The following is a 27,150-nucleotide window of genomic DNA, read 5'->3' on the forward strand; positions in this document are numbered from 1 at the left end:
AACCGTGAAACGGCTTTATTTCCAGAGACCGTCCAAGGTCCTTCCCGTAATGGGGCTTTGGACAGAAGCTTTCTGGCATCTTCTTGGGAATGTCTGCTTGGATAGACAAGGCACCTGGCAGGGCAGGAGGTGCCCCTCTGTTGTTCTTGCCGCCGCCAAGGCAAGGATTCCCAAGTGGGCAATCCCTGAAGACCTCCAGGCGTTGGCTGTGTTGCTTCCCGGGCCGGCCTCAGATCAACTGCAGGAGCTCGTTTGTGAGCGCGAACCTCTTCTCCTGCCAGTGGAAATGGGTGGGCGGCTGGCTGGGCCCCTCTTGGTACTCGAAGCAAGGGCTCAGCTCAAAGGCCAAGGCTGACTTCACCAGCCCCACCCCCCCAGCCCTTTCTGGCCCCGGGTGATAGACGCGCCCGTTCTCCGGCAGCATGATCAGCTTCTCAGGCTGGAAGGGCACGGCCAACTGGTCCGCGCCCCCGCAGAAGGACAGCAGCTGCTGGTCCGACGGCCCTTCCAAGAGGTGGGTGAAGACCACGGGCCGGTCATCGCAGCGGACGTAGTTGTGCTCCCGGCCGCAGGGCGACAGGTAAGGGAAGGAGTCCTCGTAGCGCCCGCTCTGGTTCAGCTTCAGCCGCTGGAAAAAGAAGACCAGGAACTGCTTGTCTGCAGGAGGGGGAGAAAGCAGAGGCGCGTCACCAGGGTGCTTCCAGAGTGGCAGGCAGGACTTTCACCCGCTTTGGCTGGGTGAGAAGCAAGAGGGGGGTCTGCAAAACAACGGCTCCCTCCAAAGAAAGACTCAAGGCAAACTTAGGAGGAAGGAATTTCCCATCAGCCAAAACGCTAGCCATCAGAAGACTTCCCCACCGTCCAGATTAGCCCCCCAGGACGCTTTGAGTCAGTGGGTTTGGTGGAGGCTTGATGACCTTCCCCTTCAGTGCCACTAAAGTTGTATTATAACGTGGGTTTGTGTAATTTGTTTAGGCTCTTCTGATTACCGTACAAGACTTTGTAAGGGTATAGTCCAGTGTTTCTCAATCTCAGCATCTTTAAGATGTGTGGACTTCAACTCCCAGAATTCCCTAGCCAGCTGGGAGTTGAAGTCCACACATCTTAAAGATGCTGAGGTTGAGAAATACTGGTATAGTCTAAGGACTCTCAAGATGCTTTGGACCATCTTTGACAAGCCAGCATTGCTGGTGGCAAGGGAAAAGGTCACAATAACCACTTAATGGGTTTTCTGACCCACCCCTCCCAAGAGGGTCCAGGATAATGACTGCTGTCCTCTCCTGCAGGAAAGGCTGGATTTCACAGAGGACCTTCTCACTCTCTGCTTCTTCCAAAGACAAAGCTTTCAAGTTCCTTTTCGCTGTGACACCCGAATGGCTTGGCGAGGAAGATGCAGCAACTTCTCCTTTGCTTCTCAAAAAGTCAGCTGGATTCTTTTGCAAAAGTCAATTCCTTCCATCTTGCTAGAATCTCCCCCCACCCCTTGCCCTATGCTTCCCTTCCTTATTAAAGAATGGGCCTTTCCATTCCGTGGCCCTTCCCTGGGACCTCCTTCTCCAAAGAGATCCAATGAAAGCAGAGGGGTTCAAGGAGTGTCAAATATTGTGGGAGTAGATTGAGGGTGCTGGGAGTTGTGGTCCAGAACAATGAAAGCCTTAATTTTCAATGGGGGTGGAGAAAGAGTGGGATTCACAAGTGGGCCCCATGTCTGGTCTAAGCCGGCGGGCTCATTTGCTTCTTTTGTTTCCATTTTTAATAAGAAAAGTGGTGGATGTAAAAAGGAGATTGGGATACACTAAGAAAGAATGGCAAACACAAGAGTGATTTTCCTGGCTCCCCAGAGGCTGCTCCGCAGCTTGGCCTTGGGGCGAGAATCCAAGCAGAATGGCCACAACTAGCAGCCCAAGGGGACCAGAGCAGATCCCTTGAGCCCCCAAATCCAGGTCACAGTCTAGCAATGACACAGGGGGGTCTGCAGGGTAGGGTCAAAAAACTCAAGACAATGGCTGCCATGGTGCAACTCCACTTGGGTTTTGTGGACAACTCAACTCGTTTGGCCAGACCTGGCAGACACCCCTGAATGACCCACGTCAAGAGAAGACCAAGGCCTGCAAGCAGGGTGCAGAACAGACGCAGGCCCAAAGGGAATGCCGAACAATTCGGTCAAAGGGAACTCAAAGCGGAATGGGGCTGCCCCATCGCCACAATCTATCCCCAGGGATCCTCGCTGGTGCCCAGTCTATCAGCTACCACAAAGAGTTCAAGTGGAGACAGGTCTCAACGCTGCTACCTTTCCATTCAAAAGCTTAAGGACTTTCTGGATACATTGGCGGGGGGGTCTTGAGTTTAATAAAGATCTTGCCCAAGTGGTGCTTTTCATGTTGCTTCCCTCTCCCCTCCATGTCAGCCGGAGGGGAAGAAAACGCAACGTACAAGGTGTGGGTGCAGATCGTGCATACCTCCTGTTCTTTAGGCAAATCTTCCCAGAGGATTCACAAAACTTTGCATCTAAAATGGATCCTGACTGAGATGTGAAAGTGGGGGAACAAAAGGAGCAAGTATGTAAACCCGAATTCTCGCTGATCGGCATCGCTGACTCCGAGCACCAAGGAAGGCTGTCCCCCTGTATGTTTTCCGTTTCCTTGGAATACGGCCTGGCTGTCCTCCTCGGCTTTGGCAGCCAGCTCAGCAAGCATGGCCCACAGCCCCCCCGCCCCCGGCATTCACAAGCACCGGCAGGTATGTGACTCGTAAATTTGAGTTATTAGCAGTGCAGCTGCAGCCGCGTAATTGGGGAGCTGAAATTAAGATGCAGAAAGGACCGTGTTTGCTTTTGCCGGGAGCAGGAGATGTCGACAAGAGGGACTGGAGGCTGCTGGCGAAAGGCCAGTTCCCAACTGAGAGCATTATGTAACGAGGCCAGATCCATATGCGCAAATAGGAAACAAGATTTGTGCCCATGATGGAGAAGATGGAAGAGGAGAAACCTGTGTGTGTGTGTGTGTGTGTGTGTAATTAGATGCTATTTAGATGCCGCAGGGCCCTGAGTCCCCTCTATTTAATTTCAGTAACAAGAGAGGCAACGGAGACCTTCCGAAAGGGAAAAAGGAAAGAGGGCTCAGCAGTGGCATTCATAAAAACTACATCTGAGCGGGATGCTCTTGAAATATTTGTAGCCGGACCAGCTGCAGAGCTGGCCCGCAGGCATTCCCCGCAACCCCTCCCGCTAGACCGCTCGGGATAACAGTGGTGCTGAGTGGGTCGCACATCCCTACACTCAAAGAAGTACTTTCGTACACCCGGAAGGTACTCACTAAAATGGAATGCCAGACCTGTGCCTCTCCCGCCTTCTCACTGATTCTTCCGAACTACGGATATGAATTTCATTGGGAGCACGGGCAGAAATCTGTAACTGAAATGACCCAGAAAGTTTTGTTCTGGGAGCAGATTATGTTAACCAGACATGTTTGTTTCTTGAGGCAAGAACATTTGCTTCTTCTTGGGAAAAGAAAAAACACTCTAAGACAGTGTTTCTCAACCTTGGCAACATTAAGATGTGTGGACTCCAATTCCCAGGATTCCCCAGCCAGCCTTGCTGGCTGGGGAATCCTGGGAATTGGAGTCCACACATCTTAAAGTTGCCAAGGTTGAGAAACACTGCTCTAAGATGATCATTACAAGCGACTTCTCTTGCGATCCTTGAAGATGACCCCAAGAAAAAGACACCCACAGACTGTGCCTTCCCCAAGCTGAAGTTCTCTTGAAGGGCGAGCTCCCATCAACTCCAGCCAGCAGGGCAGCCTCCGAAGGGCACCAGGCTGAACAAAGCCGCTTGCTATTTTACCATCCCAAATGGCTGCTGCTGTTCCTCCTTCCTTGTTTCTGTATTTTTGCTGGGGTTTGTGCCATTTCTTGTGAAGTACGAAAGTTGCAATTCAAAATAGCAGTCTTGATTTTTAAAATTCCCAGGCAGTCACACCACTTTTTCAGCAAGGTAACCTGAGATGCAATAAACGCCACTGAGACTGAACCATACCCCAGCAGACACGCTAATGCACAGACGGATTAATCGGGGGGGGGGGGGGAGATTTGTTCTAGGCTGAAGAATATCCAGGGAAAAAAGAGGTTATGAGTTTCGTTTTCCCAGCTAATGCAAAAGAATTTCTGGACTTAAGTTCCATCAGACCTCACAGTGGGTGATTTTCTCGGGGCCTTGTGAAGGCTTATGTGGGGGGGGGGTGTGGATCTGCAAGAGCCTCCACTGGAGAGAGACTGAGGGGGGGTAGAGGGGGCAGGAGACACACATCAGAGGAACAGAGAACAAGTAGTAAATCTGGTACTCAATAATGACCCAACAGATGGGAAAAGAATGGGGCTAGTATTGGAACATCCTGCCCCCCCCCCCTACGGCTGTGATCTCCCTCCCAATTCTTCATTCAGCGTGGCAAACTCTGCTTTCCTTTTGGGGAGGGCCATGGTTTGACATCCATGATGGGGGCTTCCTGCATTTGCCAGGGACCTGGCCTAGATTTAATACCCTTCTGAAAGATTATTCCAGTGATTCTTAATGCTGGAGGGGATGAGTGCTGCTTTGATAACAAGATAAAGGTGGGATCTGGGGGATCATGTGCTAGCTTAATGGATCACTCCCTTGGATTCTCCCCAAGAGATCTCACCAACACAGCGGTGGGCCTTCAGAAACCCCTTCTGCCCAAGATGGATGGCTGTGGCTTATACAACTTGTAGAATTACAAGTTTTGGATTCAGTTTTAAAAAGGTGACCTGGAGAGTGGGTGTGAGAATGTGCCACCTGCCTCAGTTCCTTAAAGTAGCTATGTCTTTTTCTGGAATTGCATGCAATCCCAAGAAAAGACAGGGCTGCTTTAAGGAGTTGCAGACTGACATGTATTGGTGCTGTGAAACCCCTTTGGGAAACTGAATCTAAGGTCTGAACAGCCATAACCTTCACATAACCTGTGAAGAAGAGTTATTTTGCAAGACCAAAAGTCCCCAGTTAAACTTCTTAATTCACGGAAGGTCTGATCTGTTGGCAAGGACTGAAACAGAAGCTGACCTTCTGGCCACAAGAGCTGAAAAGCCAGCCACATTCCCTCTTCCCCTTGACCTGGGGTGCAAACCCCAATCATATCACTACAGCTCTGTAAGCTAAAGCTGTTTCTGAGTGAGCAGCTCTTCCCATTTCACTGCTGGAGAGTTGCCCAGAGGCTGAGAAGATGGCAGAGGGCTGGACAGAAAAGGTCCCAGCTGGTTCTACCAGTTGGTCATCTCTGTCCAGGAGCAGTTTAGGGCTGACTTGAAGAAGTGCTCCCATGATAGCCTCCCTCTCCAGTGACCCTACCTGTCCTCAAAGCGTGTATGATCTGAGATGCAATGAGTAGACATTACCTTTGAAACAGGTGATGAAGTTCTTGACTTTGGCATCATCCAGGAAAAGCTGTGAAACGTTGTCAGGATCAGATCGGGGGGGTGGGGATGGTGGAGGAAGAAAAACAGAAAAATTGAGTAAGTTGTCTGCCGTTCTTTCTGCAAAATACAGAATATACGGAAAGGGAGGGAGTGGAAGAAAAGACCCACTCCCTCAGAAACAGAGAAGCAACAGCACCACCACCCTGGAGGAGAAAGGCCATCCCCGTGGTTCACACAAGCCTCCCTGCTGTGTATCAGTCAGTGGTGCAGCTTCCCACATTGCTTCAATGGCACATGAGACAGTTTCACCATCAGATCCTGGCCTCCTAAGCCAGACCGATCAGGCTGGGTGTGGGAGAAAAGGCAAATTAGGGTGCCTGATGAAGTGTGCAGGATGGCCAAGATCTGCACACACCCCTCACTTGCTTGGTTGCTGGCCCTGGAGGCTACACCCCTTGGGGTATTTACTAAGAAGTAAGCCCTCCCTAAGCTTAACACATTTAACTTAAAACATTTTGGGCTCAGTCTGCGAAAAAGGGCAACACATCAACTCTTTTTGGAAGCAAATCCAGCTCTTTTGTCAACTGCCATCTCCCTCCGTTCTCTGCTAAGGTGTCCTGGCCTACAATCGACTGAAGTTTCAATCCAGTTTCAAAAGACTGAAAACATCTGGGATAATCTCAAGAGTGAAAAACCGTTTTGTCTTTTAACCCACAGGGGTCAGCACAGAAACTCTCCATAGACCCACAAGAAGTAATAGACAGCAAGAACGTGCCCAGTGCTTTTTCAGGGCCCTGGAACCACAGCCTGTACCCTCCAAGGGCAGTTGGTGCAACGACTGCCTCCTAAAATTCACATCATGATGCTGGGGGCTGCTCTTTGGACAAGGCTGCCTGAGTGTTTCCTGCAGGACTTTTCAGGTCAGGATTGTTATTGGGAGCTAGCCAAATAATACAGTAGTATTTCCTTTGTCTTGCTTTTGGGAGCGAGCAGAACGTCTGTGGACTGTGCGTGCACGTCCAAAAAGTCCAGATGGTGGCCACGGCCAGAGGTATGAAAAAAGGGCAGGACTTCAACTGCATGGTGGTGGCCACCATCTGGACTTTTTGCCCCCCCCCCCCCCACCACAGACCCTTGCTTCTTGAAGAGCCCTCTGTGGGAGCTACTCCTTCCTTGGCACCAGATGAGACTACCAGGGTGTGAGTGCTAGTGATTAACCTGCAGAAGGAGTGGAATAGTTTCACAAGGCATGGGAATGGAAGAAAACGACAATACAGAGCAGGGGTGTGCGTGTGCAATGACTCGATCAGGGAACACCTTTTGCAGACATATGCAAAAGGGTTCGCACGGTGTGCCTCAAGAGATACAGGCTTCCCAACCATCCAGATAAACTTAGTCCCATCCCATCTTCCTTTGTCCACCCTTTGGCCTCAACTTCCCTTGAGCTGGGAGGAAGATGGTTGCAAGAGTTAAGCGAAGAGGCTCAGAGGAGGAGACCCATACTTCACCCAGTTCAAGCGGGTGAGGTATCGGGTACCAAGAAATCCCTGCGACAGGGGACTCCAGTATTCCTTAGAAGGCTAACTTCCACGTTGGTTGGAGAATCAGGCCAGTGGTACATTTTTCTTTTAATACCGACCCCAACTCCTCATCTCCCCTGTAATGATTAATTCAGTGCTAATTAGATACACCATTAATATAGCAGAGACAATAATGTGAGTCAGCAGCTGATGCTAATGGATTAAGAAGAGGTCCAAACTGCCTGAGGGTTGGCACAAAGCCAACATCTCTTTCCGACCCTGAATCTGCCAGTTGGCTGATTTTTGTTTTACCCTGGAGGTCCCCATTAACATTTAGCTCTAAAGCTGACATTGCCAAGGGTCCTCATTACTTGATTTGGATTCCTGGAGAAGAAACATATTTTAGCTTCTGCAGAGGAAAACACAGTCTGGAAGTTGAAGCCATTAAAACGGCAGCTGGGCTGGGACACACAAATGATCTCTGCTGTTCACTCCTTGTTGAAATATAGGAGGGCTCTGAATAAGTAGCACTTGCAAAGCTCTTCCCTTCAGTAGTACTACAAGCAGGAGAGGAAAAGTATTGACACCTCTGAACTTTGATGTTGGAGGAGACTCCTGAGAATATTGTGGATAGCCAAAGAAACAAACTGATGGATCATTGAACAAATCATCCCAGAGTTTTCACTCAAGGCACAAATGAACCGGCTCAAATGATCCTACTTCAGACATACTATACGAAGACCCAGCTCTCTGGAGAAGTCTCTGATGCTGGGAAAGGGGGAAGGAAAGAGAAGGGAGGACCAGCAGCAAGGGGGAGGGACTCAGTTGCAATGGCGATGTGGGCACTGTTGGAAGACCTGAAAGGCCAGGTTAGGGATAGATTGTCAGGGAGAAAATCTACCTATGTAATTGGTAATACTAACTACAGGGCATATAATCAATCAGTCAATATTACAGCTGACCAGGTTCCATGCTTGATGGAAAAGTGGCTGGGTGAGGATTCAGCTCCTTAAACAACCTGTTTTTTCCCTGGACATTGGATGAGCGTGAATAGGATGGCAATTTGGCCTTGGTTTACCGCATTTTGTGCTTTTGATGTTTCTTGGTTATTTTGTTCTGTGTTTTTAATCCTATGCTCGAATCCCAGAGGTGCAATTCTGAAGGTGAGCAGCCATACAGATCTCATAAACAAACAAACAGCTTGTAAAGCTGGCTTGTACTGAGGAAGGAGGGGAAAGCCTGCAGCGCATGGTTTCACCAACTCTTTTAACCCCTTAATGGCAGCCCCACTCTAGGGCACACAATCAGGAAGGAAACCGGAGGGGGCTTAAAAAGGAGCAGTTACCAACATCCCAAGATACCTCTCCCACGGGTTGCATCGGGGAACGTTTTTTCTCCACAGTCCCCAGCCAGGTTCAGCCCATGTTCAAACTCAGTCTTTCTTTTGCTGGCTTCTTCCTCCACACATTTGGTCCCATTCTATTCACTTTTGGGAGTGTTGTCCTGCAGATGGGCAGACAGCGCAAGCCCTTTCCAACCACCCATTAGCTGGAAAGAAATAAAAGACCAAAGGTCCTCTGCAAAGACACTCCTTGGGGATCATGTGGGGAAGATGATGGAGGCAGGAGGTCTTTAAAGGCATAAGCCTCCCCTCCAACCAAAAATATTTGGTTACGCCTTTCCCAGCACTGGAGCAGATGCTGCAGTATTCTCTGTTGGCCTTCAGTGAATTGGTCACGTTTCCCTAAAGGGGGAACCCAGGGACAATACTGTATGCTTTTTTATATTGTAACAAGGTGCTGGTTTGCAAATAATGTACGGATGTTTTTGTGCAAGCTGAGGGTAACAGGGTCTAGAACCGAATTGCGATACTTTTAGAAAAAGTGAGAATATTCTGGACATCCACAGGGTGACTAAAGTGGATGCAGCTAATGCTCCTCTCCTGCTTCAGATAGGGAAACTGGCGAAGGGAAATAACCTAGCTTAAGATGGTCAAATTCAAAGGTGGCCAAGATTTCCTCTAACTTATACAGTGGGGCAAAAAAGTATTTAGTCAGCCACCAATTGTGCAAGTTCTCCCACTTAAAAAGATGAGAGAGGCCTGTAATTTTCATCATAGGTATACCTCAACTATGAGAGACAAAATGGGGGAAAAAATCCAGAAAATCACATTGTCTGATTTTTAAAGAATTTATTTGCAAATCATGGTGGAAAATAAGTATTTGGTCAATATCAAAAGTTCATCTCAATACTTTGTTATATATCCTTTGTTGGCAATGACAGAGGTCAAACGTTTTCTGTAAGTCTTCACAAGGTTGTCACACACTGTTGCTGGTATTTTGGCCCACTCCTCCATGCAGATCCCCTCTAGAGCAGTGATGTTTTGGGGCTGTCGCTGGGCAACACGGACTTTCAACTCCCTCCAAAGCTTTTTCCATGGGGTTGAGATCTGGAGACTGGCTAGGCCACTCCAGGACCTTGAAATGCTTCTTACGAAGCCACTCCTTCGTTGCCCGGGCGGTGTGTTTGGGATCATTGTCATGCTGAAAGACCCAGCCACGTTTCATCTTCAGTGCCCTTGCTGATGGAAGGAGGTGTTCACTCAAAATCTCACGATACATGGCCCCATTCATTCTTTCCTTTACACAGATCAGTCGTCCTGGTCCCTTTGCAGAAAAACAGCCCCAAAGCATGATGTTTCCACCCCCATGCTTCACAGTAGGTATGGTGTTCTTTGGATGCAACTCAGCATTCTCTCTCCTCCAAACATGACGAGTTGAGTTTAGACCAAAACGTTCTACTTTGGTTTCATCTGACCATATGACATTCTCCCAATCCTCTTCTGGATCATCCAGATGCTCTCTAGCAAACTTCAGACGGGCCCGGACATGTACTGGCTTAAGCAGGGGGACACGCCTGGCACTGTAGGATTTGAGTCCCTGGCGGCATAGTGTGTTACTGATGGTAGCCTTTGTTACTTTGGTCCCAGCTCTCTGCAGGTGATTCACTAGGTCCCCCCATGTGGTTCTGGGATTTTTGCTCACCGTTCTTGTGATCATTTTGACCCCACAGGGTGAGATCTTGCATGGAGCCCCAGATCGAGGGAGATTATCAGTGGTCTTGTATGTCTTCCATTTTCTAATTATTGCTCCCACAGTTGATATCTTCACACCAAGCTGCCTGCCTACTGCAGATTCAGTCTTCCCAGCCTGGTGCAGGTCTACAATTTTGTTTCTGGTGTCCTTCGACAGCTCTTTGGTCTTGGCCATAGTGGAGTTTGGAGGGTGACTGTTTGAGGTTGTGGACAGGTGTCTTTTATACTGATAACAAGGTCAAACAGGTGCCATTACTACAGGTAACAAGTGGAGGACAGAGGAGCCTCTTAAGGAAGTAGTTACAGGTCTATGAGAGCCAGACATCTTGCTTGTTTGTAGGTGACCAAATACTTCTTTTCCACCATGATTTGCAAATAAATTCTTTAAAAATCAGACAATGTGATTTTCTGGATTTCCCCCCCCCCCCCATTTTGTCTCTCATAGTTGAGGTATACCTATGATGAAAATTACAGGCCTCTCTCATCTTTTTAAGTGGGAGAACTTGGACAATTGGTGGCTGACTAAATACTTTTTTGTCCCACTGTATGGCTCTGCTGTTGGGGGTAATCACAGAAGATGCAGGGCTTCACTCCACACAGCCTGCAATTGCCAGAATTACTTGTAGACCCAGAAGACTCCTCAACTTCTCTGCACCCTGAGGAGGAGCATTTTTTGGGGGAGCCATTTTTTTTCAGGCTTCAATACCTTACCCAACTCTTCCCACTTAACATCCAATGTGAAAAGCTACTCTGCGGAAATACAGAGCCTGAGTTATATTTTACTTGGCCCCAACGTTAAAATTGAAAGCCAGTTTGGTCTAGTGGTTAAGGTGCTAGACTAGGAGCAGAGAAACCTGAGTTCTAGTCCTGCTCTAGGCACAGAAGCCACCTGGGGGGCCTCAGCCCAGTCCCTCTCTCTCAGCCCTAGACAGGAGAAGGCAAGGGCAAGCTCGCATAATCTCAAGAAAGTGGCTGCTGTCTGAATAAAGCTGGTGGCAGCAATGCTGGAGAATGGAATGATAAGGCAAAAGAAAGCACCGAATAAAAAAGGAAAGACCTGCTCCCTTCAGTATGGGATACAATACAGAATTATCTTCTCAAAGGTTTTGTGTAGTATTTAGAGGAGGGAAGGAGATACAATACATGCTGTGGGATTTATTTTGTTTTTAGTAGAATCTCTAAACCGTAGAGACACAACATTAAAGAACAGAATGTATTAGAGTAGGATCAGAAATTTGTTTCGATCTACCAGAACTGGGGTTTTCAAACTTTTTCAGGCTGTGGTACCTGTTAGTTAAAAAGACAGTTCCTGGAACTGCTGATCAACAGGCAAAGCTCTAGCGATAGAAAATTGGCTGCGTTCAAGTGAATTTTAATTTTTGTCCTTAGTCTCTGATGAAACCCCATCAAAATACTGTGGAACCCAAATTAGTATTGAACGACATATGGCCCAATAAAAAAACAAGAATTAAATTCAAGATTTTGCCAGATTTGAAAGAGCGAGGTGGACTGGTGGCTCCAAACTTTAAACTCTGCTACTATGCTAATTGCTTGACATGGATTTCAGGGTATGGATTCTTTCTCCTTACAGCTTGGCTTCCTCTGTGGAAGTGGCAGGATTTTGAGACCATTTGCATAAATATCTGTGGGTTGATATAAACAATAAGAGATCATGCAATAATAAGTAAGGTATTGAATGTCTGGGATAAATACAGAAAAAGAAAAAACCATTTTCTTTCCTCTTTCTTCAATACTAAGTCTTTATTTCTGTGAAGAGGAAAGCACTAAGCAATTTGCTCAGTGGAGAGTCACCCATTCGTACAGATTGCAAGTTTTAATTATTAGTAAGTTGAAGATAAAATCTCAGAGCCTGTTCTAATTTCTCTGAAATTGTGTAGAGGATTCTTAAAGGATGGTGCCCAGAACTGGACACAGCTACCCAAAGCAGAATAGAGTGCAATGATTACTTCCCATGATTTGGAAATTATCTTTCTCTTGATGCAGCATGGAACTGCATTGGCTTTCTTTGCAGCCTTATCACCCTTTTGGCTCATATTCAGGTTACAATCCATTCCAACTGCAAGATCATTTTTATCAAGCCAGGTATCCCCCATCCCATGCAATTGATTTTTTTCTCCCTAAGTGAAGACCTTTGCACTTCCTTCTGTTAAATTTCATCCATTTAAGTGACTCCTTGCCTTTTTCAGAACTGCTGCGCTCCTGATCAGTATTTTCCTCGAACTTCCTTCCCCAACTCCAAGATCCTTTCCTAATCCTTCCCCCTCCATCCCTATAGATGTGAATTTGGGATTGGGTGAGTGTGTTGGGGGGGTGCAGTGTCACTTTACATTTCTGTAAACGTCCCGGGCTATTTTCTTTCCCCAAGAGAAGAGAATAGGCTTAGTTCAGGGTTGAACTGTGGAGTCCTTGGGGTACTCTGAGCTTGGTTGTTCTCCTGCAGACGTTTCGCGATCAGACCGGGTAGCGTCGTCAGTGCTGGGGGGAGCGGGGCTTGCTGGCTGTTTGTATGGGGTCCCTTGCCTGACAGCCTGGGTGGGGGCGTGGCTTCCTCCTTGCTGGTTCCTCCACGAGGGTGCTGCTTCTTCCCTGATCAGGTGCTGTTTCCTGCTTCTCTGGGGCTGGTTGTTAGGCAGGAGCAGCCCTGGGCTGTTTGTTTCCTTTCCCGACTTACGTTTTTTAGGCAGTCAACGGGCTTTATCTCTGTGTGCCCATCGAGGGCTGATCTGTCTGAAGGCCCACTTTCCATGAACTCCCAGCTTTGTGGGATTCTCCTGCCCGTTTTGCTGCACTCGGCAAGTTTCCCCCTCCCCTGCTCGCTTGGGGTCCATGGCCGGCCTCTCTCCTTCGTCCCCCAGCCAGAAAACGCGCTGGCCGGTTGACCGGCCCAGCTGCAGGGCGGATCCTGGGGCTGGGGGGCCCCCACGCCTCCCCCCACCGCCCCCCGGAGGGCCTCCCCCGCCCATACCTGTCCCTGGTGGTCGACGTAGTAGAAGTACTCGCGGGTGCGCGGCGAGGGGCTCTGGCCTTGCTGGTACAGGGGCTGCCCGGGCCCGCGACGGATCCCCGGGCGCAGCAGGAGGCCAAGCCCGCCTCGCAGCAGCCGCATCCCTGAGGGAACCCCGCTGGGAGGCCGGCGCCGTCCGACCGAAAAGGCTGCGGGGGAGCGCACGGCGACGGACCCGCTCCCCCGGCGCTGGGGCCGAGCGGAAAGGTTCCGCCCGCCGTGCCGCCCCGCGGGGGCCCCCTGCTGGGCCGGGGCGGGAGCGGGACGCCTGGGCGCCGGCCGCCCCGAGAGCCGAGCCGGGCCGCGCTGCTCCGCCGCAGGGCCGCCGCCTGTGCCCGACGAGCGCCGGTGAGTAGCCGCCCGCCTGCCCGCCCCCCGGGCGCCTGGATGCCTCTGCCCCCCGGAGGGCGTTGAGCGAACCGGGCAGAAACGGCAGAGCCCGCCCGGGGCGCGGGACGCGGAGGGGGGCTGCAGCGCGCGGGCCCCGCGGCAGGGGGGCTGCTGTTCCTCCTCCTCCTCCTCCTCCATCCATGCACGGAGAAGGCACCTTTTCTTCCTCTTCCTCTTCCACTCCCACCACCTCTCCTCCTCCTCCTCTCTTCTCCCCCCCTCCGAGCCCCGAACGCACGAACGGCCCTTCCTTCTTCTTGCGGCCCCCTTATGACCCTGTAGCCCCCAGGAAAACCTTTGGGAGGTCGCCTCCCTTTGCGGCCTGATGAAGTCACCAGGCAGAAGCCGCCGCTCTTCCGCGTTCAGAGGCTCCGCTCCGCTCCGCTGCCTGCCTGCCTGCTTGGCAGCTGTGGCGAGCGTTCTCCCCTTGTGAAGCCGCTTCCCAAGCATCTCTTTCTAGGCTTCTGTGCCCCGAGAAGAGTCCGCGTGTCTCCTGCAGTTTCCACCTGCCTGCCATTTTCCCCAAGACTATTCTTGCGAACGTAGGGGATCACAGATTACCCACGGCAATTGAGCCGGCGGGTTGGTTGTGTGAACCCGGGCCTGGAGGTCAGTATGTGGCTCAGTATGATGTGCAAACCCAGGACATTTTTTCAGCAAGTAAGCCATGGCTAATTGATCTTATCATTCACTCACTGGAGCATATCATGAACCCAAATATTTAAAAATCCATGGGTTGATCATTAAAATCCAACCTATGTGTTAGAAAACATATCACTATAAGAATAAAATCAAATCAGGTAGCAATAATAAACATCAAAAAGCCATCAACTGCAACAATACAGGTTTTGCAAGCCATTCTAGTTTGAAGAATCTAAACAAGGTTGGTTGGTTGGTTGGTTGGTTAGGAGGCGGGAGAGAAACGCTCTAGGTGAAATCCACTTGAATTTGCTACCTTCAAAATGTACTTTTCAGAAGAATTGGGATGAAATTTGAAAATAAGTTTTGGCCATATTACTCCATAATGAAAAGTGAGAACAGTTCTCTAATTTATCTTTCCCCGAGTTCATAAAGCTTACTGCTTTTTCCTGTTGCTCCTCCTATCTGGATTTAGTTCTTTTGCAAACTATGTTGGCATCAGCAGAAGGAGAAATTGTTTCATGCAAGACTTACAGTGCTATCATTTCTATCTGGCTTAATAGTTTATTTTAGCTTTAGAGGTTTCGTGTAGTAAAAGTGCTCTTAAATGGCTTTACATTTTATTTCAAAGCTACAATTGAAATAGGAACCCTTGGCCTGTAGCAGAAGAGATATTTGGGTTTCAGTCCCTTTAAATTCCTTTCCAGAGTTAATTGTTGCTTTTTTAATTACAGTAGACAATTATTCCAATGAATGTTGCATGGCAAAGAGCTGTTTAATGGGATTTGGTAGGCTTCTTCTTTCCTTGTATGGAGTTTAAGATAGAAAGTACATAAAATTCTCAATGCCTGCTAGCAATGCCAGCCTGCTAGCAAAAGTCGTGAAGAAAAAGAAAAAAGGAAGCCTGCAATTTACGCATTTAACAATTTTTTAATCCCAAGTCTTGGAGCAATCTGTCAGTGTTTCTCAAGCTTGGGAACTTTAAGATATGTGGACTTCAACTCCCAGAATTCCCCAGCCAGTCATACTGTATTAATGCATAAATATGTTAATATGAGTTAGCACACTGAGCAAGCAAGGTAGTGGTTTCCTTGACCTCAAGGGGCCTGCCCATCCAGTTTTAAAATTCAATCTCTGCTTTTTTACGGTTGCTGTGATTCTTTTTAACAGGAATGCCTGCTTCTTGAGCACCATTCTCCGAATTCTTCATCGAAGTTCAGAAGAGTGTGGAGTGGAACCTCCAAGCCTGACCAATCCAACCAAGTTCATCTGGCAGCCATGCTCAGAGGAGGTCTTCAATCTGGACCGGTTCCTGGATCTGCTTCTCATCGTGATTCCTCTCCAAGAGACCCATGTGCGCCCCCCTCTCCGAGAGCAGGGCAGCGGATTCTTGACAGGTTCCTCCGGAAAGATGTTTTATTCAGCAGCGCTTTCCTAATCCGGCTGGGCCTTATCTTTTATGGGATTTATCAGGACAGGACGATGCTGGTGAAATATACTGACATTGATTATCAGGTCTTCACCGATGCTGCCAGATGTGTCACGGAAGGGAAATCTCCTTACCAGCGGGCCACGTACCGCTATACTCCGCTCCTTGCTTGGATGTTGACCCCAAACATTCATGTTAGTGACTTGTACGGCAAGATCCTTTTTGTGGCTGGGGATCTGGTGGCTGCCTTCCTGATGTACCAGATCTTGCTTCTCCGAGGGCTGGAAAGCTGGAGGGCCTGTGGCTGCTGCACCTTCTGGCTGCTCAACCCGCTGCCCATGACCGTGTCCAGCCGAGGAAATGCTGAGTCGCTGGTTGCCAGCCTGGTCCTTGGCACCCTTTATTACATGGCCAAGAGGCACGTGGTGAAGGCGGCTGTTCTTTATGGCCTCGCCGTGCATATGAAAATCTACCCCGTGACTTACGCGTTGCCCTTCGTTCTCTACTTGCAAAGCAACACAGGGGCGGAGCTGGGAAAAGCAAAGGCTTTTCTTTCGGAGAAGGGGAAGGTGGCTTCAGCAGGCCACCGCTGTGGGCTTTCCTCGAGGTTGTTCACTCGCGAAGTCCTGCTTTTTGCCACGGTGTCCGGGGGCATTTTTGCCACCCTGGCCCTTGCGTTCTACCTCTGCTATGGCTGGGAATTTCTGGAGCACACCTACCTCTACCATTTGCTCCGGAGAGATACCCGCCACAACTTCTCCCCCTATTTCTACATGCTGTACTTGACGGCTGAGAGCGACTGGAGCTTGGCTCTGGGGCTTGCCGCCTTCCTGCCCCAGCTCCTGCTACTTCTCGCGATCTCCTTTGCCTACTGCCGAGACCTCGCCTTCTGCTGCTTCCTGCACACGGCGGTTTTCGTGAGCTTTAACAAAGTGTGCACCTCCCAGTATTTCCTGTGGTACCTTTGCCTCCTCCCCCTCGTCACGCCTTTCCTGGAAATGTCCTGGCTGCGGGGGGCAATGCTTCTGCTGCTGTGGCTCCTTGGGCAGGGCCTGTGGCTGCTCCCTGCTTATTTCCTTGAGTTTAAAGGGCAGAACACGTTTCTGCTCCTGTGGCTCGCAGGCTTGGCCTTCCTCTCGATCAACTGCACGATCCTCGTTCAGATGATTTCTCACTACTATCCCGAGCACATCCCCAGAAAAATGAAGCCGCTGTAAGTTAGCTTGCTCCAACAGGGAACTCTTTCAGGCCACGGAGTCATCTGGAGTTGGGTGGCATCGAGTCGAAAAAATGAATGAAATAAATAAAATTGCTCTGAAAAGAGTTAATGGTTGAATAGAATCTGTTGGAGGGCAGCTGCGTTAGTCTGCGGTGGCAAAAAATCAGGAGACTTTCCGACAAATCTGATTAAAAATTGGATTCACGGAATAGAAAGTTCTTAAGGCTTTGGGGTTTTATAGGTAGCTTATAACAACATCTGCCCTTTCTAAATGTACCAGGTAGGGGTATAAGAAAAAGTCTTACATGAGAACCCTCGTTTAAGATTAAGGTTTCTATTTTAAACATATCCAGATGGGTGCATATTTTTTACGGTTTGCGGAAATGATTTTTTCCCCCTCGTTGTGGCACTTCACGCTCCTTGGCTTGTCTGCCTCTGTGGGCCCTTATGCGTTGTTTGTTACAACCTTTTAAAATGTGCTCTAAGTAAAGGAGCTGGCATTTGTGTGTGTGTGTGTGTGTGTGACATCACATGCGACACAACATCATTGGGTGCATGATGCAAAATAGAGTTGGCTTCAGTCACTGGCGGTGCAGTGCTTCTCCACCTTGGCAGCTTTAAGATAGGTGGACTTCAACTCCCGGAATTCCCCAGCTAGCCTTGCTGGCTGGGGAATTCCGGGAGTTGAAGTCCACCTATCTTAAAGCCGCCAAGGTGGAGAAACACTGCTGTAGTGGTTCTCAGTGGACCCCAATGATCAGAGAGGAGGTGATTGCGTGGCTTCTCAAGGTTCATAGCCGGCCTTGCCCCCCTCTCTTCCCCACAACAGCCCTGCGAGGCAGTACGGTGGCCACAGTGGGCTCACGAAGGAGATTGCAAAGGAGGGCGTCCCCGGGGAGATGCCCGAGGCCTGGCTGGGCGTCGGCGGCACTCCCGGCACCCGCTAGTTGGGCCTTCGCGCAGCGGCGCCGCCGAGGCCCGTTCAGAAGACGCGGACCCGGCACTGGCGGCAGCGAGGGACCGGCGCGTCTCTAACTTTCCCTCTCTCTGCGCTCAGGTGGGCGGGGTCTCGGCGACCACGCCCGCCGGCTCCGTTGCCGGGCGACGGGAGGCCGGGCGGAAGCGCTTGGGGTCGCGGGTCGGCTTCCGGGTCGGCTGTCCCGGCGACAGGCATGACTTCGCTCCGGGCGTTCACTTGCAACGACCTCTTCCGCTTCAACAACATGTGAGGCTCCCGGGCCCCGCGCCCAGCGGGGATGGCTCGGGGGCTCCCCTGCCGCGGCTCTGGGAGAGGGCGGCGGGAGAGGGGAGGGGGCCCGCGGCCCTCCCGCTTGGGCTGAGCGCCGGAAGGGACTTCTGAGGAGCCCGTGGACTGGGGGCGGTGGCTCCCGGGGCCGGCGGCCCTTGCGGGGGGGTTAGAATCGGGCCCGCGCTAAGCGGCGGTGGGCTCGATGGCCTCAAGAGGCCCTTCCCGCTGAGCCCGGCTGCCCCCCCCCAGCGAAGGCCGCGTGGTGTGGGTCTCCCCGGCTGCTTCTGGGACGCCCCAAGCTTCCCAGCCCGTGGCTGGTTCGTCCATCCCGGTCTGGCGCTGGAGGTACCCGGTGGCCTTCTCTCCGGGCGCAGCGGACGCGGCCCCGCTTCCCTCCAGAGGCAGAGCCGGTCCCCGGCTGCGCGGGCTCGGCTGCTGGTGCCAAAGCCGCCGGGGCTCACTGCGTCCTCCTTGCAGGACGTTTCTGAAAGAAGCGCCTGGATCTCTTGGTGGTCTCCCGTCCAGGCCCTAACCGGGTCCAATTAGGCTTAGCCTTCTCAAGCTCAGATGTCAGAGAGACATCTGCAAGGACCCTTCTAGAGCTGAGGCAAGAAGTGCCTGCTTCTTACAGGCATGTGATATGTCCTTGAACGCTCGTGTGTCTGGCTTCTTGAGTTGGGAATTAGAGTTTCTGTTCTACATCGACTTGCTTGTCGGATTTCCTGGAGTGGCGTTTGGATGTTACAGCCCCGTCTGTCATTTAATTAGCTGTAGTCTCACACAGTCGTGTCAGCCTTCGAGGAGGGTGTTAATGGATGGAAGGGAGAAGGAGACCCTTCTGGGTGGGCTTTAACAACGGACTCCTGCTTTTCCAAACACTCTCACTGCAGCTGGATAGAACAGAATCCTAGAATGGCGGAGTTGGAAGGGACTCTGCAGGAAGACCACTTAAACCATCCACAAGACCAGCTTCTCCTTAAAAGTCCTGAGAGGATTTTATCATCTAGAAGTTTTTCCTCCTATTTAAACAAAAGCCAGGCATAGGAGCAACCACAGAAAAAAGAGTCAGCCTATACTTTTTCTTAATCAATGCTCTTCCTGTTGTATCTTGCAGAGGTTATGCTATGAAGTATTGCTGTATTGCTAAGCAGGAAAAAGTCTTTCAATGTTCGCTTGATGGAAAGGTTGATTAAGCTGGTTGGAGATAACCACTGCCTCTTTATGTTTCTCCCTCCAGCCCTGAAACACTAACTAGTTAGCGAGCCTGCTGCTCAGAAGCTCTGCCTCTCAACAGGAGAGCTGGAATTTGCTTCCCACTGCTATGACGCTGGCGAAAATGACAGTAATAGTTTAGGAACTCTTCTGTGGGTTGGAAGAAGCTGGAAAGGTTACCTCTAGCTAGAAATGTTCGATGTTAGTGTCTCCTTGTCCCTTTCGCAGTATTTAAAGCATTATTCTTGTTTCCCACAGCAACTTGGATCCTCTGACAGAGACTGTATCTTTTAAGACTTCAGGCTGGAGACGTTAATGGCAGTAGCTGGGGATCTTTGCGTACATTATGTACTTGCCACTGAAAGGTATTTGTTAGGGAGTTACAGTGAATCCCAACACCCTAGTAGAGTTTCTCTACTATGCAGACATGTATTTTTTTGTGGGCGCTTCATAGAAAGATAATATGGAAACCACCTGAAGAGACACACCTATAATCAGAACAATAGCGTCTTACCCTGTAGCTTCCTACCCAGAAGAGTATATTTAGCATTCTTTAACACTTTTGTATCTCCAAAATATTTCACACTAGGTCTTTATAACCTATACAGTAACTATTTGAGCATTATCCTTGGAGGAGATGAAATTTGAACTAGTGACTTCAATATGGCTGTACAAGAATAAGTAGTTATTTTGAATTGATGTATATTTATTTTACTTATTTACTCAATTTATATAGCTGCCCATCTCATGTTTATGTGACTCCAGGTAGCTTACAATAAAACAAATAACAAACCCACAAAATATATAATATAAAACAAAAATAAAAACACATAGCAGCTGGGCATCTAACCTGTCATCCATACAACCAGGAGATGGGCTCTAACCCACGCCCAGGGCCCCAAGCTCGGGCACAAAGCCAAGGTTTCAAGGCCCTACAAAAGGCCAACAGGGACAGGGCTAATCTAATCTCAGGGGGAAGGACAGAAAAGGGTCTCCTTCTGGGCTCCGCTTACCGACACTCCATAGCTGATGGTACCCAGAGCATGCCCTTCCTGCCAGATTGGATAGGACGGGTAGAAACAACTGGGGAGAGACGGTCTTGTAAGTAACCTGGTCCCAAGCCATGAAGGATTTCAAAGGTGACAAACAGCACCTTGAATTGCACCTGGAAGCACACCAGAAGCCAGTGCAGCTTGTGGGGCAGTTGTGTCACATGTGCTGAGTAACTGGTACCAATAACTGCCCATGCTGCCGCATTTTGCACCAGTTGAAGCTTCTGAATACTCTTCAAGAGCATCCCCATGTAAAGTGCATTGCAGTAGTCCAATCTGGAGGTCACAAGGGTATGAATGACCATGAGCAGGGCTCCTTGGTCCAGGAACGGGCGCAACCCTAAGCTGTGCAAAGGCCCTTATGGCCACGGCTGCCACCTGCTCTTTGAGCAGGAGCCATGAGTCCAGGAGGATCCCCAGATTGCGCACTGAGTCTGTCTGGGGCAGTGCCACCCCATCCAGAACCAAAGATGGAAGGTCCCTGGAACCATGAGGTCCAAAAACCCGGAGCCACTTGGTCTTGCTTGGGTTGAGTTGAAGCCTGTTGCGCCCCATCCAGGCCCCCACAGTCTCACGGCACTGAGACAGAACCTCCACAGCATCATTCAGATCAGAACAATTTATATTTATCTTAGTAATCTTTACTGTAGCCTGTAGGATAGATCAGTGTTATTTGCCTGACATTTGCAAGTGGGAAGTACAGAGGCTAGTGCATAAATTCAGAAAATTTATGGACTTCTGCTTGTACTGGAGGAAGAAGGGGGCAGGGAGGCAATCTTCAGCCTTCCTTGTGCCTTGTTGGCGCCTCTGTTTCCACAAAATAATTTCACCAGGGATTGGAACCTCCTGGGTAGCATGAGAAAAGAGGGCCGTTGGTGAAACAACTTCTCCCTTTCCTAGATGCTGCCTGCCAGGTGAAATTTGAATGAAACATTTTCCAGTTTTTGCTCTTAGAAAAGCATGCTCTTATGAAGCGATAGCTACTTGATAGGTTGATCACAGCCATGTTGTTAACATGCGAAAAAGTGGAGTTATGGAGTGATTCTCATATATGTGTTTTGTTTTGGTTTTTGTTTTAGTTATTTATTTATTTATTTGGGTGATTGAATACACTCATGTTGAGGTGAATTTTTCTTAACATAAAATACTTCATAGTATGGAATTCCATTTTACTTGCAGTACTTGGCTCACTGGCCAGAGTATTTTATTGTTGCAGAAGCCCCTGGAGGAGAGTTGATGGGCTACAGTAAGTAGAACTTCTTCCTTTTTTCTATCTTGACTTTTAATTAACTGAAAATAGGCTTGTGATAACTGAATCAGTTTTAGAAAGCTTTTGATCAGTTGTAAAGATGCCAGAGAAGTCCTGGACTGAAACGTCCCTAATGTTTTGGTCTAATACTATATGTCCAAAAACTACAGAGGGCAAGAACCAATGTTTCTTTCAAAGTCCATATAACTTTAAAGAGATTTTCTGACTTTACAACAAAGCATTTTACTTGTTGTCAGAAATCAGATTTTATGCTGACTTGCTTCATAGACAATTGGCCTTAACCAAGCATGTTGCTTGCCGGAAATTAATTGGGCCACCCCCACCTTGATTTAAGTGGCACTATATTTTCAATAGCAGATTTACGCCACCCACTTTAACTGTGAAGGGCATAGGGTTGTTAGATTAGGGAACTGAACCTACATGCTCCTCCCTTTACATCCTTGTAGCTCAGTTTCACGCAGTGATGAAATAATGATTTGGGCTGGTAGTCCCAGCAGTTCCAGTCCTGGGCGGTGGTTGCTAATGTCAGAAGGAAACCATGGAGCTAAGCAGGCCCTAAGGAGGAGTTAGGAAGAAGTACGTTTCTCTCTTTGCTCTGAGTGGCTCTCTTCATCCTGCTCTGGGGAGTCACAGACAGAGTCCTCCTCATAATCTCTCTGATGTGAGTGGGAAATGCAAGACGGTCTCCTGATCAGGTGGCTAGCAAAAATTGGAGCCTGGCCCTATTATTCTTGATACTCTGGGAAATAACCAGAATTTTCAATCACCAGAATCAGAATTACTCTTTTTTTCCCCAGTGAAACTGAGGTTCCTCCAAATGCTATATCATCTGCCTTTTCGCTTTGAACTTGAGATTTGTTTAATTAGGGTGCTTCTGTAGTGAAATGTTTTTTTTTTCTGCTGAAATAAACTGCTAAACAAATACCTGAACAAAAGATCAGTTGCAGCATTTCTGTAGGATGATCATGGCTGCTTTTCCTTGCAGTCATGGGGAAAGCAGAAGGTTCGGTGGCCAGGGAAGAATGGCACGGCCACGTCACCGCGCTCTCGGTCGCGCCTGAGTTTCGCCGGCTGGGTCTGGCTGCTAAACTGATGGAGCTGCTGGAGGAAATATCTGAAAGGTGGGGCAGATTTTGGAGGTTGTAAGCAAATGTATTGGCTGCGATCTCAAGGAGGTATTGATTAGGTGAAAATCCTAATTGCCAGTATTTGTTTTAGGGAAAGAACATACCTCTAGCCTGATCTGGTTTGTTAGGCATCAGAGAGATGACAAAATCTAAAGGATAGCCATATTTTGTTTTTATGCTGCAAGTTAGGAGTGTTATGGCATCCTTAAAAATATATGATGGCATAAGATTTATAGATTAGGTGTAGTTTTCAATTTATTTTAAAAATTCCATGGTTGCAGAAAGCAGTTTTAAATAATGCAGTAGGCCAAATGCTTTTAAATATAAAACAGCTAGTAAATCTTTGCATTTATGGGTGGATTTTATATGTATAGCAGTAAGAAAACTGACCATTCATGATAGCGCTAACTGAAATAGAAAGAAACATGTTAATGTGAAATGTATAGACATAGATTACCTCTCATTGTAATTTGAGTGTTCTTAGTTTTTCCTTGTATCTCTTTTCAGTGTGGTAATATAATTGAGCCAAAATAGATGAGAAAATTAATTTGACCTGTTCTAGTCATGGAATAACCTAACACCTCAACTCTTATTTGAGAATTGCTTGATGCGCATAAGCAGATACATCTTCCCACTTACTTAGCACTTTTGGTGCAAAAAGAGTAGCAAACTCCCAGACAGGCTTTGTAGGAAACACTGGAATTCTGCCTGCTAATTACAGTGAGATCTTTTTCCATGGAAATATGCACATGATTGGCTCATGGTATTTTTCCATGGCTTCTGCTGAGCATAGCAATATGCCAGGTTATAGTGGTGGATGAAGGAGTTACTGGATTTTCTTCTGCTCTCTGTGTTTTTGTGGGTATTCTTTAAATATTATGTAACAGCTTTAGATATCCCTATGATTTTTATATGTTAAGCTGGGCCCTAGTTGCATCAGGTGACTTTAGGGCAGTGTTCTCGACCTTGGCAACTTTAAGACATGTGGACGTCAACTCTCAGAATTCTGGGAGTTGGCTGGGGAATTCTGGGAGTTGAAGTCCACATGTCTTAAAGTTGCCAAGGTCAAGAAACTGTGATGGAATGGGCTTATGAAGGCCATGCTCAGGGAGATAAGCGTGTTCTTAGCCCCCAACAGGAGCGTGGGAAGTTCAAGAAGATGAGGCTGGCAGCTCCTGTTGGGGGCTAAGGACACGTTTATCTCCCTGAGCATGGCCTTCATAAGTCCATTCCATCACAGAAACACTGCTTTAGGGCTTTTGTCAAAATGCAACACAATCTCACAGTAATATAACAGACACTGGGGTGATGAAACCATTGGCTAATTCTTACAGGGCAATCCTAGAGATAGGCACAGCCACCTCCTTGGTTGCCTCAAGACTAATGTGCATTTGTGTTTGAAGTTAGCTCCAGTTTAGTGCTAATTCCGACTGCAAAACTAGTATTTGTAGATCAATGTTTCAACAAGTCAAATCAACACAAACCCCCAGAGTATTGGTGATTAGGCAAATTATTTTTTGCCTGCTCAGCATTTTGTCCTCTAGGCCAGAGATGTGCCATGTGTGGTCCTGCAGGAGTTGGACTCCAAGTCCCATCATCCCTTGCCAGCATGAGTCATGGAGTGAGCTAGTAGGTGCAGAGACCGCTGGGTACAGAGGAGTGTCTGTAGCTGTGACCTGGTGATTCAGATGCATTTCCAAATTTGAGGGACCTTAAAGGGTTCAGAGAGATTGTATCAAACCCAGGTTTCTAATTTGCAAACCAGGATTTGGGTGTCATGCTAAGCTTCTTTAACGACGGTATCTTGTTTTGCCTAAGTGGAAACAGTATTTGCCTCTCTTATGCACCACACTGAAGCTTTGATGTCATTTTTCATAACGGTACTGTATAACTTCATCTTGCCCTAGCTGTTTTCTTACCATTCCATTTTCTTTCTTGATGAAGAAAGGGTGGATTTTTTGTGGATCTCTTTGTAAGAGTGTCAAATCAGGTTGCAGTGAACATGTACAAGCAACTAGGCTACAGCGTGTACAGAACAGTGTTAGAATACTACTCAGCCAGCAGTGGGGAACCGGATGAAGATGCTTATGGTAAGTGTTTGGATTTTTAGAAGTAAAGGACATTTGGGCTCAACATGACAATGACATAAATTCCCATTTTTTATAATGTCTTTGTCTCTGTTTTTTAAAATCGTTACATGCAAAAAACCAGAAAAAATCCCCCCCAAATCCTACATCTTTATATTTTGATAAATAGCCTTACATATATATTTTGTGCACTGTATTACAATATTGTTAAATTATAAACAGTTAAGTTAGTACAGGGGAGATCTGTGTATGCACTTTTATCTGTAATCCAAATTTCCAGAAAGACAACCAAATGGGACTCACAGGGGTAGAACAGATACAGAAAAAAAAAATGAGCTTGTCAGAGCACTGCATAATTGGTGGAAAATGGATAATAACAGCATGCAATATCCAATTTTATTCCGGATGTTATATTTTCAGCTCTACTCCTGTAACTCTTGGTAGAATTCACCAGTAGCTTTCTAAAGACATATAGGAATGGTGACATTTATTTATTATTTATACACACACACACATACAAGTAGTCCTCAGTTAACAGCGGTAATTGGGGTGGCAACTCCGTTGCTAAGTGACACCATTGTAAAGTGCAACATCACATGACCACACCAAATTATGGCAGTTCTGGCAGTTCCAGTTGCCATCGTTAGGCGAACCCCGTGTGGTCATGTGATCGCCATTTGCAACCTGCTGGCTTCCCCATTGACTGTAGGAATCTGGTAGGGAATGGTGATCACGTGACTGTGGGGACGCTGCGATGGCTGCAACTTCAAGGACTGGCTGTAAGTCTCCTTGTTCAGCACTGTCATTGAACGAATGGTTGCTAAGTGAGGACTATCTATTAATCTAATTGATTTTAACTGTTTTGTAAACCACCCAGAGTCATTTCAACAAGATGGGCAGTGACAAATTTGACATTTTTTTTTTTTTTTAATCCGCACTCAGTCGTTACCGACTCTGCGGTGACTGCCTGGACGAGTCCTTGCAGTTTTCAAGGCAAGTGTTTCGGAAGTGGTTTGCCAGGGCCTCCTTCCTAGAGCAGAGCCCAGCTGGTGAGTGCAGGAGGTGGGGTTTCTGTTGCTTCGTGCCTTTTTCAGGCGTGTGCGGCTTCCGCGCTACTGGCAACTGCTCCCGGCTCCTTTTTTGCAAGGCGCTGCCAGCATTTTTCCTCTCACCAGAGTGAGAGTGCCCATTTATCTACTCACGTAAGTTTTCGAACTGTTGGGTTGACAGGAGCTGGGGGAGGAAGCAGGAGCTCACTCTGCTGCGCGAAAGCTGGGCTCGAACCGCTGAAGTGTCGACCATTTCTGGCCGGCAACTTTCAGTGTCATTAAGCCGCTGCGCCACCGCGTCCCCCCTAACAAATTTGACATATAAATAAATAAAATAAATACCTGGACATTGTATAGGGCACCTGATTCCCAATGACTCTGGACGGCTTACCATTAAAAAGTAAAAAATTAGAAAAGATGAATCATAAACAGCCCCCAAAACCACATATAACCAACCAAAAACTCCATTCAGCAGGGGCTCAGTGTTCACTTACTGGAAGAGAGCTTGGGAGAATAGTCAGGTCCTCAGGGTGGAAGCCATGCGGATCTTTGGGGACGTCATTCCAGAGGGTTGATAGACAGTTGCAGTTCCACTGGACTTTGAATTGTATGTTGTGTTATGAATCTGTATTTTGTTCCGTGTTTTTTACAGACATGAGGAAAGCTCTATCAAGGGATAAAGAGAAGAAATCAATTATACCATTACCACATCCTGTCAGACCAGAAGATATTGAATAAGTGGATGCTGTGGTTGCTATAAAATGTACTGAGAATAAAACCTGTAGATAAGTGGGAACAATTAGGATATCTTTAATGCAACTGAGAGCCTTTGAAGAAAAAGAGAGAGAGTGTATGCAAATACCAAGAAAGGTTTTCACTTTTAGGCTACGTCTCTAAATCTTGTAATGCCCTGAAAGCAGAAGCAATCTTACGAATTCATTATTTGTCATGATTCAATTTTAAAAATATTAATAAATCCTAAGGCTGTATTTCTAATAATGGAGGACTGATAAAATTTTACATTTTCACTGAATTTTACATTAATTTAATAAAATTAAATAAGCAAGTCTAAGTATAGTCTTTGGAAAAAATACTCAGTTTTAGATTTGAGCAATTTGAACTGTAAAAATAAAAAGGCAGTATGATACAATAAAATAAGGGGGAAGAAGGGATTGGGAATACACACGCACGCATGCACACCGCACCACACACGACCTGCATAATCTTCCCTTTCCCTCTGCAAACTCAGAGGCTCCTTCAAATCAGAGCCTAGCAACCTGGCATCGCCCATGTTTTGGGGATTATAAATCCCTATATTTCCTTGTCAGTGGCCATTCTGGCTTGGATGGAAGGGAGGGGTT

At 47.9% G+C, this 27,150-nt stretch overlaps 3 protein-coding genes across 5 annotated transcripts; 2 read left to right on the top strand and 1 right to left on the bottom strand.

The window, feature by feature from the left end:
* On the bottom strand, positions 1-13,304 carry CUNH8orf82 (chromosome unknown C8orf82 homolog). The gene is made up of 3 exons (XM_088148864.1): positions 13,028-13,304; positions 5,407-5,455; positions 1-657 (listed from the first exon to the last, which is right to left on the bottom strand). The coding sequence occupies exons 1-3, from the start codon at positions 13,166-13,168 to the stop codon at positions 230-232; spliced, it is 618 nt and encodes a 205-aa protein (XP_088004990.1). The 5' UTR covers positions 13,169-13,304; the 3' UTR covers positions 1-229.
* On the top strand, positions 13,295-16,741 carry PIGM (phosphatidylinositol glycan anchor biosynthesis class M). 2 transcript variants are annotated; one of them, XM_088148857.1, is made up of 2 exons: positions 13,295-13,414; positions 15,266-16,741. In XM_088148857.1, the coding sequence occupies exon 2, from the start codon at positions 15,374-15,376 to the stop codon at positions 16,739-16,741; it is 1,368 nt and encodes a 455-aa protein (XP_088004983.1). In that variant the 5' UTR covers positions 13,295-13,414; positions 15,266-15,373. The 2 variants fall into 2 exon arrangements, with proteins under 2 accessions (XP_088004983.1, XP_088004982.1); XM_088148856.1 differs by lacking the exon at positions 13,295-13,414 and adding an exon at positions 13,571-14,116.
* NAA20 (N-alpha-acetyltransferase 20, NatB catalytic subunit) lies at positions 16,723-26,855 on the top strand. 2 transcript variants are annotated; one of them, XM_025171953.2, is made up of 6 exons: positions 16,723-16,737; positions 19,463-19,487; positions 21,412-21,502; positions 22,512-22,647; positions 24,598-24,743; positions 26,442-26,855. In XM_025171953.2, exons 1-6 carry the CDS (start codon positions 16,727-16,729, stop codon positions 26,525-26,527), a joined length of 495 nt encoding a protein of 164 aa, XP_025027721.2. In that variant the 5' UTR covers positions 16,723-16,726; the 3' UTR covers positions 26,528-26,855. The 2 variants fall into 2 exon arrangements, with proteins under 2 accessions (XP_025027721.2, XP_007436430.1); XM_007436368.3 differs by lacking the exon at positions 16,723-16,737 and adding an exon at positions 17,826-17,968.
* Positions 26,856-27,150: the final 295 nt, after the last annotated feature.

The sequence above is a fragment of the Python bivittatus genome, unplaced genomic scaffold (genome assembly GCF_059951505.1).
Source record: "Python bivittatus isolate LINGU-HERP-01145 unplaced genomic scaffold, Pbiv_v1 ctg000590_np1212, whole genome shotgun sequence".
Taxonomy (NCBI): Eukaryota; Metazoa; Chordata; class Lepidosauria; order Squamata; family Pythonidae; genus Python; species Python bivittatus.